General features: G+C 39.9%; 1 protein-coding gene across 1 annotated transcript in view; it reads left to right on the forward strand.

Moving 5' to 3' along the window:
• The first annotated feature begins 3,359 nt into the window (after positions 1 to 3,359).
• Positions 3,360 to 15,274, forward strand: part of Zc3h6 (zinc finger CCCH-type containing 6) — a 55,558-nt gene continuing 43,643 nt past the window's right edge. The window contains exon 1 of the mRNA XM_059261395.1: positions 3,360 to 4,015. Within this exon, the coding sequence (XP_059117378.1) occupies positions 3,984 to 4,015 (32 nt within the window). The 5' untranslated portion in view covers positions 3,360 to 3,983. The remainder of the gene's footprint in view (positions 4,016 to 15,274) is intronic.

Genomic DNA, 15,274 nt, shown 5'->3' on the forward strand with positions numbered 1-15,274 from the left:
AAAAACCAAAAAAAAAAAAAAAAAAAAAAAAAAAAAAATCTTTTGGATTCTTTTTTAAAAAGAGGTACTATATTTATGTGTATGAGTATGTGTACATGAATGCAGGTGCCCGTGGAGGCCAGTGATTATGACATTATTGTGACCCACCTGACCTGAGTGCTGGGAACTGAATAGATCCTCAGCAAGAGCAGTTCAGTTCTCTTAACTCCTGAGCCATCTATCTCTCCAGCCCTTTTTTATTTATCTCTTTCAGGTGGTGAAAACCCACTGGCTGCAATCCCAGTGTTTCTTGTAGGTACTTTTCAAATGCACATTTAGCAGGTAAATAAACAAAATTAAATGCACGCAAAGGAACTTACACAGTTACTTTACAATAGTAAACACATAAATGTGTTTCAACCAGGCAATTTCATTAGAAAGTACTAAGTGTTAAGACTATTCGGAAGAGGGAGGGGCCCCAAGCTGGTTGGGAAAGCTTGAAAGGGGGTGAGCTCAGTCTCGAGATAAGGAAAGGATGAAGTTGGAGTTAAATTGGTTGCCCTAAGGAGAACTGTAAAGGTCGGAAAATAGATCACGTTTGGAAAACAGGAAATTAATGGAAGTAAATAGAAGAAAGAAAAACTCAAACTATGTTCTGGGCTAGGACAGAAAACCTGACTCGGCTGTAACTGAAGGGATTATTTGATTCCTAGCATGAATTGTGTGTGGACCACTCCACAGACAAATGAAGAAAATGAATTTAGGTCAGACCTCTTCCAGAGGACAATTCTGCCTCCCCAGTTATATGGACAGTTGCCTTTTTTTGCACTTGAATGGTTACTAAAAACTATGAGAGAAAATTAAGGAGGTAAAAACTAATAATATCCCTTCTTTAGAGGAAAATACTAACTCATACAATCATTATTTCTATACATACTTTTTCATATATAAAAAATGTCCAGAGTTTGGGCTGGTAAGAAGGCTCATTGGGTAAAGGCACTTGCTGCCAAGCCCACCTGATGGCCCGAGTTTGACCTCTGGAACCCACAAGATTGAAAGACAGAACCAACTCCCAAAAAGTTGTCATCCCACCACCACATACTTGCCATAAATAAAATAAATGTGATTTTAAAAAATGAAATGCCCTGGTCTTAGTGAGTTTCTGGACAGCCAGGGCTATGTAGAGAGACCTTGTTTCAAAAAACTTTTAAGAAAATTAAATGCCCATAATAGAATGAAAGATAATCAGACACAAAGGAAATCAAATGGGGGTGGACATAAAAATTGACATGCAAAAGCATCAGATATTAGTATTCTCAAATAAAGATTATGAAAGTTTACAGATGTATGCAGTAGATTGATCCCATATGGCTCCGTGGTTAAGATCACTGGCTGCTCTCCCAGAGGACCTAGGTTCAATTCCCAGTACCACATGGCAGTTTACAAGCTTCTGTACGCTTGAGTTCCGAGGGATCTGATGCTCTTTTCTGACTTTTGAGGGCACCGGGTTTGCATACATTCAGTGGTGCGCAGAACATACATTCAAGCAAAAATCCATACACATAAATATATCTAAAAGAGAGAGAGAGCATTGAAGGTCAGCTGACTCTAGAAAGTTTGAGGCCAGTCTGAGCTACATGAGACCCTGTCTCAAACCTTCACACACACCCAAATAAACCAGTATGCTAAATGAAACAAACAAATCTCAAGGGGACAAATATCTAGATTGAGTACTTATAGAATATTCTACTTTATAGTAAAATGGGGACACTAGATGCTGAAGAGTAGTTACAGTTTCTGTTTGAGGTAATGGAAAAGTCTGGAAACAGGTAATGGTGATTGGTGCTCAATAGTGAGACCAATAGTTCTGCATTATGTGGTTCAAAATGGATGGAAGGGTAAGTTTTATGACATTTTACAAGATGAGAGGAAGTATCTGGCATGATGAGCGGGTGTAAGGACCCCCTGAAGACTTTGCTAGGTACACTGTCTTGAGGGTGTATGTAATCAACAAAGGCTGCTGCATTCCTCACCATCCTGGGAATCTAGGGTACAAACGGGGGTTGATGCTCTGCATGGCTCCTTGTAATGCCTCAGGAAACAGTTTACTTTCCTTCCCGTAGCTGCAGATTTTAAAGCGGTCTTTCAACCTCAGCACAACTGTCATGGGGGGGGGGGGGTTGGACAATTCTTCACTATGGAGGATAGTTGTGCATTGAAGGAGAGTAAGCTGTTTCTACCACTAGAGGTCAGTAGTACTTGCTTCTGACATCAACAATGACAGGCTGATGAGAGATTGAGGAAAAGCCTAACACTTTGCTAGAATTAATGAAACATACCCATTTAGAGGTCTAGACTTTAAACAAATACCAACATAAGAGGTGTAGCAAGCAGAAATTTCTCCGTGACAAATATGGAGAGGGGTCGGAGGAGAGTCATCCCTAGTGCAAAGGCACTGGTTCTAAACTGATCAATTCCCAAAGCAGGAAGGAATCTATTAGAGGGTATGACAGTTTCCCAGAGCTTCAGGTTGAGACTACCATTTGTCCAGTCGGGCTCATCAGGCCCATGAATCAATAGGGAAAAAGGAACGACTCCCATTGGTGCGATGATGTATACCTGCTCAGTCATCCCAGCCACACAATGAGGTCAAGTAAAAACGTGTCTAGAAAGGACAATTTCCTTCTTAGGCAAGGTAGAGGATAAACCATCTTGTGTTCTATGACTAAATAGAAATGACCACTACCACAAGCAACAATACTTGTGCTCCAAGGGGCTACCCACCAGCCAAGAAAACAAGACCCACTCAGGGTAACGGGAACATGAAAAAGGGTATCAACTACAAGCCCATTAATTTCATTTTAACAAAAAGCAATTAACTTTCCTTCAGAGCTAAGTGCACACTACTCATAATTTCAAGATTATTTCTGAAGGCCACGTATGTATGAAAAGTTGCACTGTCTTGTTCTTGCTTTATGAAATATTCGTATGTATTCTATATATAAAACACTAAGATCACATTTCCATGACCTCAACAGCTATTTTTAATTCTGTCAAGTAATGATTGAGTGAATTTAGTATCATCAGAAAAAGTTGCATGCCAACTAATCGTCCTTACAATGCCAATGCGCGCTAAACATTACGGAGATAACAGCAGCAACTTTGAGGGCCTAAGGATGATTCCAAGTTATTTGGGCAACAAAGGTTTTCTTTTCACAAAGATAACTGACAGTTCCTTTTTTATCTCGCGCAGCTAACGGCTGCGGAGGAGGAGAGGAGATTGTGTGAGGCGTCCGGAACCCCGAAGCCCTTGAACGCGGCGAACACCGAGAAACCGGCACCGAAGACCTGGTGAACACAGCAAGCACTGCGGGGTAGCCTGCCCCTCCCGATGCGACTCGGGGCGCCACCCTGCCCAGCCATCAGCTTGCTGCCTCCGCGGCCGCCGCAAGGATCTTAAAGGCCCGCCCCCGGAGGTGATTGACGGGCAGTTTCCACCAATGGCCGATGCGCTCAGCCCCGGCGGGCAGGGAGAGGGCTGCGGCTGGCGGAGGAATCTCACTTGCCCTTTAGTCCCGGGCAAGGTGTTGCGGCCGGCGCCATTTTCTGAGCCGCCTGTCTCGGGTGCCGCCATGTTGGTGAGGAGAAATCACCGTTACGGCCACTGTCCAAATCCCCGCGTCGCTGCACGCCACCCGCCGGCTCCCACGCCTCAGCCTCCGGCGGCGAATACAGACTAGAGAGCGGCAGCGCCGGCAGCGCGGGGCCGTTGCCCAGTCTTTGCAGTTAGAGCCCCATCTCTCTGGCGTGGTTGTTAATAGACTGGAAAGTCTGTGTCTGTGTCGCTCACTAGTAACCGTGAGTTTTTACCACTTCGTCACCTGTCGGCGGCGGCCGGGGACAGGTGCCCGCAGGCGGCGCAGGGGTCCTCCCCGCGCCCCGCCGCCGCCGCCGCCGCCGGCCTCCAGACCTGCCCTCCAGCCCCGCCCCGTTCTTGACCAAACATGACAGACTCTGAACATGCAGGGCACGACAGGTCGGGAACCCTTCTTGTCTGTCTTTCTGTCGGATGAGAGGAGGGGTCGGGGCGGCGGGAGCGGGCCGGGGCCGGGCGCCTCCTGCATGACTTAGACGTCTCTGTGTGGCTCCCTCGGTTCCGTGACGCGCAACCCACTTCGTCCACCGCAGCTGGCTGCCGGCCGCCGCGCGGGGGAGGCCGACCCGGCCGCGCCCGCCTCCCGGAGCCGGGGTCGCCGCTCGCCGCCCCGCCCCCGCCGGGCACGTGCGAGCCCCCCGCCCCCGGCCCGGCCCGGCCCGGCTCCGTCGTTGGCGGCGGCGGCGGCGGCGGAGGCGGAGGCGCCGGCGCCGCGCGGGCGGCCGTGGCGTCTGCCCGCCGGGCCAGTAACCGGCCTCGGCAGCCCCGTGGGGACCGGCCCCGAAGTGCTCAGCAGTAGGCCTTTTGGATGTTTGCCTCCTACCCGAGTCCACCTCTGAAAAGACACATACTTAGTTTTTAGGAGGAAAAAAAAAAAAAGAAAAAAAAAAAATCAGCCTCTTCCCTGCCCATCCCCCACCCCCCAGGCCGTGTGTCTGCTGCAGTCGTCTACCCCCCCACCCCCCCCCCAGGAATGTGAAATGGCAATTTTCAAGTAGAATATGTTAACACAGACTACAGATTGTAACTTAACCTGGTTTCCTAGGGGCTAAATACCATTTGATCATTTAGCTGAGAGTCTGATTTTTCTATTTTTATAAATTTTGCTGTGCTCCGAGAGGCAGGATCTTGGTGCCATGCAATGATTTGGTGGCATTTATGGAGCATACTCTAGCAGACCTAAATTTTAGTTAAGACTTCAGATTTACACTCATAGCCAAATCATTTTTAAAGGGGGGCAGAGGAAGACTTTTATTAAAATTCCTGGTGCAAATCTTAGGCATCTGATTCCTACTTAGAATAGTATCTTGAAAATCCACATGCTCACATTGCTTTGTGTATAGAAGTAGGCAGAAGGATACATTGTGTTCTAGTGTGGCCCATAAGACTTAAGAATTGCTGAGTAATACAAAAGCAAAACAAAAAAATTTCATTGAAATTTGAAATATCAGAATATATGGTGACCTTCAAAGGGATTAAAAAAGTCGAACCTCAGTAATGTAATAAAAATTCTCCAGAAAGACATCAACCAAGCATGTACCAATTTTTAGATAATAAAATGCACCCTTAAAATTATACGTGCAGAAGCTTGTACTTGACACATTTTTCATAATTTTTAGAATTAATACCTCTGTGGTTTTTATGCTGGCAAATGGGACTCTGGTATGATATGATAGGCAAATATTCTTTAACACTCAGCTACATCCATAATCCATAGCCTAATATTACCTTTTTTTAAAAAAAAGAAAGTTAAAAAGCAAGTTCCTAGAATTAACTAATAATGTTGAAAAGTCTTGATAAGCCAATGATAAGATTTTTTTAATGGACTTAAAATTCATTAATATGAAAGGAAATTTGTTTTCATTTGTTAGTGGACAGAGTAACTCATTTTATGTAATGAAAAAAAATCACCAAATTTAGAAATCAAAATAATGTTCTACTAAAGAATGATGATATCAGGGCTTTCCCCCCCCCTCTCTTTCTCTCTCTCTCTCTTTCTCTCTCCCTCTCCCTCTCTTTCTCTCTTTTTTTTTAGACACAATCTCACTAGCCATAGCTGGCTTGGAACTTGATATGTAGCCTAGGTTGTCCTGAACTCAAAGAGATCTGCCTGTCTGTGCCTCCAGAAAGCTGGATTAAAGATGTGCATTACCATGTTTGGTTGCTTTCAGACTTTTAGAAGAATTTGGGACCCTGTGTGGGAGTGCACACATGTAATCCCAACACTCAGTCTGAGACAGGAAGATGGTGTGTTATGTCAGTCTACCCTAAACAACAGGACCCTGTTTTTTAAAAAAAAGTAAAATTTGAAGTTTTAAAATACTGATTTAGAAGTTAAAATGAAACTTCAGTTTGAAGGATATAGGTTAAGAACTTAGTAATAGGAATGGATGATTAATAGCAATAGTTTTGTTTTAAATTAGGACCCAAAAGTATAAGTATTTCCAGTGTTAAGTGGTGCTATGAAACAGATGCTTTTTTTTTTTTTTTAAACCACTTATGTGAAAATAACTACATCAAGAAAGGGCACTATCAGTATGTGTGGGTTATTCTTGTGATTCTAACATTCTGGATGTCAAGGAGGGTTGCCATTCAAGGGCAGCCTGGGCTAAAGGAAAGAAGGAAGAAAACCAACAGAACAGGGCATCTAACGAAATGACCCTTGCTCCAGTACTGCAGCCATCTAGCTTGTGAACTTGAACAACTGAATTTCTTAGTTGACAACAGAATTCTCAGAAATTCTTAAACCTTACCAAAGCATTTTTTTTCAGTCTGCCTTGGAGAGCTTCTTAGTGCATGGTATTTCCACTGATGTGCCCTGGGCCCAAGTTTTAAGTTTTAGAAGCGCCTCATGTAATTACAAACCGTTAGATGAATGTTTCTCAGTCCTATCTAATCTGACCTGCTTTGATACAAAATGAAGATCTGTGTACTGCCCAGAATAACTTTCATAGAAATCTCTAGGTAGGTTTGTGCTTCTCTGTATTTTTATAGGTTTCTAGTTGATTCTAAAGAAACCTGGGAGGAAATAATCTATGGATTCCTCAACTATTCTCTGCTTCTATAACTATTTTGCACTGTAATACAAGTTTATATGGATTATGTGGAGAATATGTAAAATTTGGCATAGAACTAGTTATTTTCACAAAGATTATTTTATATCACTTTTGAAAACTAATATACATTCAGGAAAACAGTGAAAACTCATAACTGCTTTGACTTTATATAAATTAAAATATAATTTTCAGGAGAAGGAAATTTTAAATGTAAGTGAAATTCATAAAATGTATAACTTTCTGCTTTAAAATTATTTTCTTATATATGTTTTATATGGTGAGTGCTTTGTGTAAATTTGTTTGCTATATTTTGAAAAAAAGTGTTTGAAAAATCACCTTTTAAGAATATCCATTTGGGCCGGGCGGTGGTGGCGCACGCCTTTAATCCCAGCACTCGGGAGGCAGAGGCAGGTGGATCTCTGTGAGTTCGAGGCCAGCTTGGGCTACCAAGTGAGTTCCAGGAAAGGCGCAAAGCTACACAGAGAAACTCTGTCTCAAAAAACCAAAAAAAAAAAAAGAATATCCATTTGGGAGTTAGGTGTTATAGGTGCACACCTATAATTCCAGCACTCTGGACACTGAAGCAGGAACATTGACATGAATATAATACCAGTCTGAGCTATATAGTGATACCTTGTCTCAAAACAACAAACAATCCTCCTGTAACAGAGAAATAAAACTATCCAGTTGGTGCACTTTTCTTTAATATTGTTATGCCTGGAGCAAAAAGTATTTTTATAAGGATTTGTTAATATAATAATACTAATAAACTTGTAGATACGTAGAATGTTCTTAAGCATTCTTGTGCATAAGTCTGGAGCCTAGTTCTAGACATAAATTAGAGACAAAGAGGAAGGAATTGAGGAAGTTAAAGAAAGGTATATTCCCCTTCCACTCCGTTCTTCCACTCAGTTCTTTCAGGCACAGCTTTACCCTTCTAACTTCAGCTTTCAGCTGACTATTAACCCAATTAAAACAACTTTGTATGATGCTTGATATCAAACCTGTGGCCTCATGCATGCTGGGTAAGAACTCTACCATTGAGCAACACTCCCAACCCCACAAGCAGCTTCTAAAGGTTAAATGTCAGTTCTGCCTCCGACACTTCCACAGCAGAATAGAAAAAGATAAACAGAACCCTAATAACTATCACAGAGTTTTCTGAAATATGCTAATAGTAAAAAGTTACTCAGGGCCTACAATGGAGGAAAAGATGATTTTAACATGATCCTAGTATAAGACCTTGTGGTCCCTAAAGTTAATTTATTTATTCATTTATTTTTTAGTTAATAGGAGATATGGCTATTTTCCTGGAGTTGGAGTTTATTTGTTCTTTATGAACCATTTCACCTTTTATTTCCCTCCCCTTCTGCTTTCGTTCCTCTAAAGCACCACCAGCAAAACTCCAGCTAGTCAGAAGTGTAGTCGTGGTTTAACCACTTCTTAGAGTCTCCCAGTGGATTGAAAACTTGGCTGAGAGACTGCACCAGAGTTTGGCCAAGTACAGACAGGTCTATGTAGAAAGCAGAGAGATTAAGTGAAACAGTAGGTTCAGACGTGATTAAGGTGTTAATGTGGAGACACTGTGGAATTATTTTGAAAAGTGAGGAAAAGGCTTAAATAAACTTGGGGCCAGACCCATCCTGAATGGGATATGGGGAATCACATCAAAATTTATAAGTAGGACAATAATCAGCTGCATGTTGTTGGTGTGCTACCTCAGGTCTAGAGAAAAGCAAGCTATAGGAAAGTAAGAAGGTAATTGAGTCGTTTTTGGTAAACATTAATCATGTAATATTTATTGTTTTAGACATGGAGTATACAGCAATAAAACATGACTAATATTTTCTTGGGAGAGACATAACTTAAACAACTTACATGTTAGATAGAGCAGAAAGTGAGAGAGTCCTGTGGGATGTTTCTGTTTTCAGTAGGTAACCACTTATTAAAAGAGTAGCATTTCTCAAAACTAGAATAGGAGAGCAGTCCACACCCAAGACATTTGGGAGCAAAGCATTCCAGAGGGGGAATGGGAGATGAAAAAGGCCAGGACTCAGGAATGAGCTTGGTGGGATGAAGGGAAAAGCAAGGAAGTGGAAGCAGCATGCAAGCAGGAAAAGTGAGCACGGGAGAGTAGTAGAAGTGGAATTAAAGGGTACCTGGGTGCTGTCTGAGCCCTCAAGTCATTATAAGGACGCTTGAGTGATGTGGGAAGCATTGGATAGAGGAAAAGCAATTCCTGCAATAATCTAGGTACTAGTTAATGATAACTGTGATGGATGGCTGTGGTTGAAAATGGAGTGGGAGAAAGAATGAGCCAGAGCTGGGATAGACATCTAGTAATTGTTCAGTGAAGACTGGATATTGGCAGTGATGCAGACACAAAGCAAGATTCATGAGTTACTTTTCAGTTAATTCTTGATGACTTAGGAGTGTCTGAGATGTTAGTTGAAATGATTGAGATTAACTGAGGTATATGTTGTAATAGGCCACGAAGAAAAGAACACAGTGTTTTAAAAACCGAAGGAGGATGTGAAGATCAAAGCACTGAAGGAAAGAAAGAGGTTTTTTTGTTTGTTTGTTTTTGTTTTAAAAGTCCTTTGATATACATTCTAAATTAGAACATTTTAGTGCTGAATTAAAAGGTGCTGTAAACTGATCGCCTTCAGCCTGAAAGTTTACACACACGTTTGATTAGATGATTTTTTTTCTTTATTGGAGATTGAACCAACAGTCATTCACATGCTACATATGCTCTCTACCACAGAGTTAGCTTGTTTGAAAATAGGCTTCCTTGAATGCGTTTAAGATTTGACTTAGTGTTTTCTACCTTGTACAGTCTTTTATTACTTCTGCATCTGCAGACTCACCACATCATGTAGGTGATCTGGTTACAACTAGAGTTTGTTTTCTGCTTTTTTATTTATTTGTTTTGATTTTTTTGAGACAAGGTTTCATTATATAGCCCTGTCTGACCTGGAACTCATTATGTAGACCAGGCTGGCCTCGAACTCGTAGAGATCTGCCTCCTTAGTGTTGGGATAAAAGGCGTGGGCTGACAATTGAAGTTTGTAACCCTTTGCTATGTATTAAACAAGGTTTCCTCCTGAACAGATGGGATGCCTATCTCACAGGGATGGCTGATCTTGAATTCACCAGATCAAGCCTTCATGCCAGGGCTGCCAATTGCTTTGTGATTTTTCCAGAGTCGTTTTCCAGAGTGACCCTGCATTATCAGTTTTTCAGGTTCAGAAGTAGACTCACCCTCAGAGCTGTTTAGATTCAGACATACTAACTTAGGCTCAAAACTAGTAACATAGATCACTTTCTGTGTGAAAGCTAGTGTCTTCATTCCTTCATATGAATCATTTAATTCTCACAACAATCCAGGTAGAAGGTCTTATTGTTGGTCTTCCCTTTTAGAGGTGAGAAAACCAAAATGAAGACTTAAAAGTTCTCAAAGGCACTAAGTAAATCAGTTCTTAAATTTAGTTCTGTTTGTTTGTTTTTTTCCATTTGGTCCTCCTTAATCTGGTATGGTTTAATCTTTTGGTTTTATGGTTGGTTTCTTTTTCCTTTTTTTTTCTTTCTTTTTTTTAAAGAACATTCTTTTTTTTTTTTTTTTTTTTTTTGAGACAGGGTTTCTCTGTGTAGCTTTGCGCCTTTCCTGGAACTCACTTGGTAGCCCAGGCTGGCCTCGAACTCACAGAGATCCGCCTGGCTCTGCCACCCGAGTGCTGGGATTAAAGGCCTGCGCCACCACCGCCCGGCCTGAACATTCTTATTCTAAACACACACACACACACACACACACACACGTACAGTGGAGGATGGTTGGGTTCTGGGAGGTGTCACTTGACTAGTGTGAACACTTACCAACCAAGAAAATAGTAATTAATGACTTCAACAAAGACAGTTTTAGCAGGTTATTTACTCTTGGCAAAGTAGACTTTTTCTATTATAACTGATTTTGTATGTGCTTTGTTTTTAATTTTCTGGCTTAACATTAATACTTCAGATACTCATACTGTCTTAATACTTAAACTTTCATCCATCATACATATATTTTTGAGTGGAAAATAAATGATTAAAGCCAGTCCCAAGTAGCTTTTAAAGAGTATTAAGTTAATTATCATTAAAAGTATAACATAAAACTGGAGCACAGCTCCCCCCCCAAAAAAAAAAGTTGATAGAAAACGACCTAGTTTTGGAATGCTAATGATCCTCAAAGTTGTCTCTGGATCACAGTTTATAATCTGTGTTTCACTCCCTGTCCTGGTTGAAGAGCAGCCTGGATGGCTGAGGGAGAAGGACTCCATCTGTGGTGTGCCTTCAGAGTCACTGCCGTGTCCATTGCTTTAGAATGGGGATCACTCTGTATCGTGTGTAGAAATTAGTGTGTTAGTTAGTTAGGAATTCATCCTTTATCATACCTTTGTCTAAATCCCAAAATACACCTTCTTCTAAATCTTAAAGTATCAAATCCTCCAGTTACTTGGACTAATTATGTTCATATTACACTTTAAAGAAAGTCAGCCAACTAAACTGCATTTTTAGCTACAGAGAATAGGAATTCTGCTCTTTCATATACATTTCAGTTTCTTAAGGGAATTAATTGATGCACAAAGATCCCTAATTTTCCTTTTGCTTAAATTTTTAATCTCTACAGACAGTTGAGAAATATCTTGGAACACTTGCACTTCTCTAGAACATTGAGTTCTAGGTTGTGACTTGATTGCTATGACCTTAAGATATATAATTCTATCTTAAATTTTTATTTTTGTATAAGCAAATCAAGTGCAAATGCATACTCCACTGTCATAAGAAACACTTTCATGGTTTGGTTGTGCATATGTTTTACCAAATGCCTCTTTACTTTTTTTCTGAATGTCAAATGGCCAAGTCTAAAACAAGAGCCAACCAAAGCAGGAGCCAAAGCCAGTGTCATCATCATCATCTGAGCAAACCTCCAGCATATGTAAAAAAGTAGGAACATACACTTGAAGTCCTTGTTACGAGTTTTAGTGGTCTCATTTAAAAGTAAGTCATTACAGTACAGTAATGATAGTTTTTCAACACTGCTCATTGCTAGATTAGTCTAGTTGTTGCTTTCATTCATACACTAAGATTACTTTCACTTGAGGTAGGTAGGACACCAGATGGTTGGAAGAACTTGTTTCTGTACCTAGTCATCTATGTGTATATATCCCCAGACACAGAACAGAAACTATTGGGTTAAACAAAACTTTAGAAGTTTCCTTATGAAATTTTGCAGGGGCAAGATCATTATCTAGTGGTTAGTTTCTTTTTACACAAAATAGCTTCCGTAAATATTACTTGTAACATTTTCCAATTCATTAATATACATTTATACTTCATATAATTGGTAAAATTTCAATAAATAAGACAGATTTTCCTTCCAACTTATACCTAAAACACCTTCTTAATTTGGAATATTCACATGTGTACAGCAAATCTAAATGTCATGCACATGTATAGATTTACCTTACTATACTGATTAAACTAGTAAAATGACCAGGCAGTTTCTGATCATGTGGCATCTAGGATTATAAGAAATGACTTGACCAAAGCAGAGTTAGAAAAAAACATTTTAGTTGAAAACTTAGGCCAAAGTATAAAGTAGAACATTTCCTTAAACAAACAAACAACAGCAAAAAAAAGCATTCCTATCACACCTTCAAATCCTATAGTCTCAGCACCTCAAATTTACAGTCTAATACCAGATGGTGGATTGGGGTATTGGATACTTACAGAACTAATGCCCTTTGGGTATATTACCAGATGATTGGTAGTTCACCCTGGTTCATTATTGTTAAAGCCATCCAAAAAAGATTTCTGAAGAATTGCTGTGTGAAAATTGGGGATATTATTTGATGACTATTTTCTGTGGATTTCTGCATTTTTAATCAAGTCTAAATGAAAAGATAAAATGAAGAAGAATGAAAATAAATCTAGTTTAATTAATTGTATATCTAGTTAAATATAAAAATACAAACATGTATTTTTATAGATATTTTGTGTTTTATATATATATAACTATTAAGTCTCAAAGAACTTAGCAAGGTAATTAAAATTTTTGATTTATTCACATACTGCCCTGTTTCTGCTTATTTCAAAGAATATTTGAAGAATATAACTGTATTCTTTCATGACGTTAAAGATTTGAGCTTAAGTATATATTTAAAGGCTTGCTAGGTATGGTGGCACAAAACTGTAATCACAGCACCCAGCTGAGGCAAGAGGATTACTATACGTTTGAGGCTAGTCTGAGCAACATAGCAAATTCCAGGCCAGCTAAGGTTACATAGGCTTTAACAAACAAACAAACAAAAAATCAAAATAACAATAAATAAACACAGAAGATGGGGGCCCAGGGACATAATGGACGTGATAACAAGTGTGTAATCCTAGTGCTGTGGAGACAGAGATGGGGGTGGCTTGCTAACCAGCCTGCCTACTTGGTGAGTTCTAGACCAGTGACACCCTGTCTCCAAAAGAAAAGGTAAATGGTGCCTGAGAAATAACACTGGCCTCTGGCCTCCACACTCATGTGACACATGCCTATGTACACCCTACCCTGACATGAACACACAGAAAATCCCAAAGGAAATAAAAATAAAGTTTCCTAGAATAAAGGCACAGCAGTATTTCCCTCTATTTTCTTACAAAATGAAATGGGTCAGAGAATTTGGCATTAACAGATACTTGTGGTCCAGAAGCCAATTTTTGGACACATAGAAAGAACTCTGAATGAAATGTGTGCCTTCCTTTCCTGTTTTACTGAAGTTACTTTTATCTCTTTAGTTTCTTTGGGTCTTTGTAAACATCCTGGTAATTGATGAACACTTCGTCTTCTGTTTGGTTACTTTGGGGAGACTCTGGGAAGATAGTCATTCAGACAGAGTGCTGCTGCTGCTGAGGTTGTATAAAATCAAATAGAAATATCTTCAGGCAAAGACTCTGAGCTTGGTGTGTCCCAGCTTCATTGCTGCTTTAGCTCTTCCAGATAACTTTTCATTATTTTCAGAAGGAAAATAAGGGAAATTTCTTGTTAGAATCCTTGCTGCTTGATTTATAACTTCTCTTAATTTCTTTTTGTGAAAATACATATAGTCTAACATAATATTTTCTATTCAGATTTGTATATTTCAGAGAAATCACAATAAATGAAAATAAATAAAAAGAAAATTCCATAGACTCTTATAACTCAGTCTTTTATTATCAGCCCAAGTGGTCTGCCTTAGAGGCATTTCCTGACAAACAGTAAAATATCCAAACGTTTGAGGAATGGATATGTGTGGCCCAATGACACTAAGCTGGCTTCAGTTCCATTATATGTTCTCTCTACACAGAAATTTTACTTGTTCTCTGTCTGCAGAGATCCCTTACTATGCCCATCTCTCAGGCTAGCACTTTTCACAACTTCCTTCAATGCCATCCAGACTGCCCTGACAGAGGACACTCTTACAGCATTGTTTACCTCCTCCATATACTTGGATAGTTTTATCTATTGTGTGATTTTTTTTAAATTGCCTGTCTCACTCATCAGTAGATTAAAAATGTTGTAAGGAGGGCTGGGTAAAATGCTTGCCATGTAAGTATGAGGACCATACTTGGGCTCCCCAGCATCCAAGAAAATGCCCATCAGGCCTAGCCACCTACATGTAACATCTACACTTGAGAGGCAGAGATGGGATCCTCAGAGATTTTGGCTAGCTAAATCTGGATTTAAGTTAGAACTTGCCTCAATATTTAAGGAAAAAAGTCATGCAAGAAGACACCTGATGCCAGTCTTTGATCTACACACACACACACACACACACACACACACAAACCTTCCAAAGGGGAAAAATCCTGCATCTGCTTTCTGTTGTAGTTCTACTGGAAGGTGCTAAATAAATACACGTTAAATGATTGGAAGGTTTGTTTGTTTGTTTGTTTTTTAAGCTGGAGAGGAAAAAAAATGTTACACAGTTTTTAAGAATTGTTGTTCCAGATGTGCATTTCATCCCTGGATTAAGTCAGAATATTAGACAGTTGTATACTTCGACAGTTTACTTTGTTTCCCAGTGTAATTGCTTTTACTTAATTGAATTTTGGCATCTTGTTCTTGTTCAGATTGGAATATGATGCTGTAAGCAATAAGCTGTCATATTGGTTTTATGAATACCTTTGAAGACAGTGTCCATTGTATTGGGTATTATCCATTATCTCAGGTAAAATTTCTTTTTGATCTTATTCTCAGAAAAAGAAAGAAGTGGATCCTGGATCCTCTTTTTTTTTGGTCCTGGAAGCATTGATCTTGTTTTCTGAAGCTCAGGGCCGAATTTGCAGCTAAAACTTAGTTTTTTTTGTCATATACTTGTAAATTTCTCTCCTGTGGTACTGGTGATTGAACCTGTAATGCTAGGCAAGTGTTCTACTACTGAGCTATGTCTCCAGCCATTAAAAAAAAAAGTTCTAAAATGGACTAGAGCAGTGCTTCTCAACCTTCCTAATGCTGCAACCCTTTAATATAGTTCCTCGTGTTGTAGTGACCCCAAACCATACAATTATTTTTGTT

The sequence above is a fragment of the Peromyscus eremicus genome, chromosome 4, assembly GCF_949786415.1.
Source record: "Peromyscus eremicus chromosome 4, PerEre_H2_v1, whole genome shotgun sequence".
Taxonomy (NCBI): domain Eukaryota; kingdom Metazoa; phylum Chordata; class Mammalia; order Rodentia; family Cricetidae; genus Peromyscus; species Peromyscus eremicus.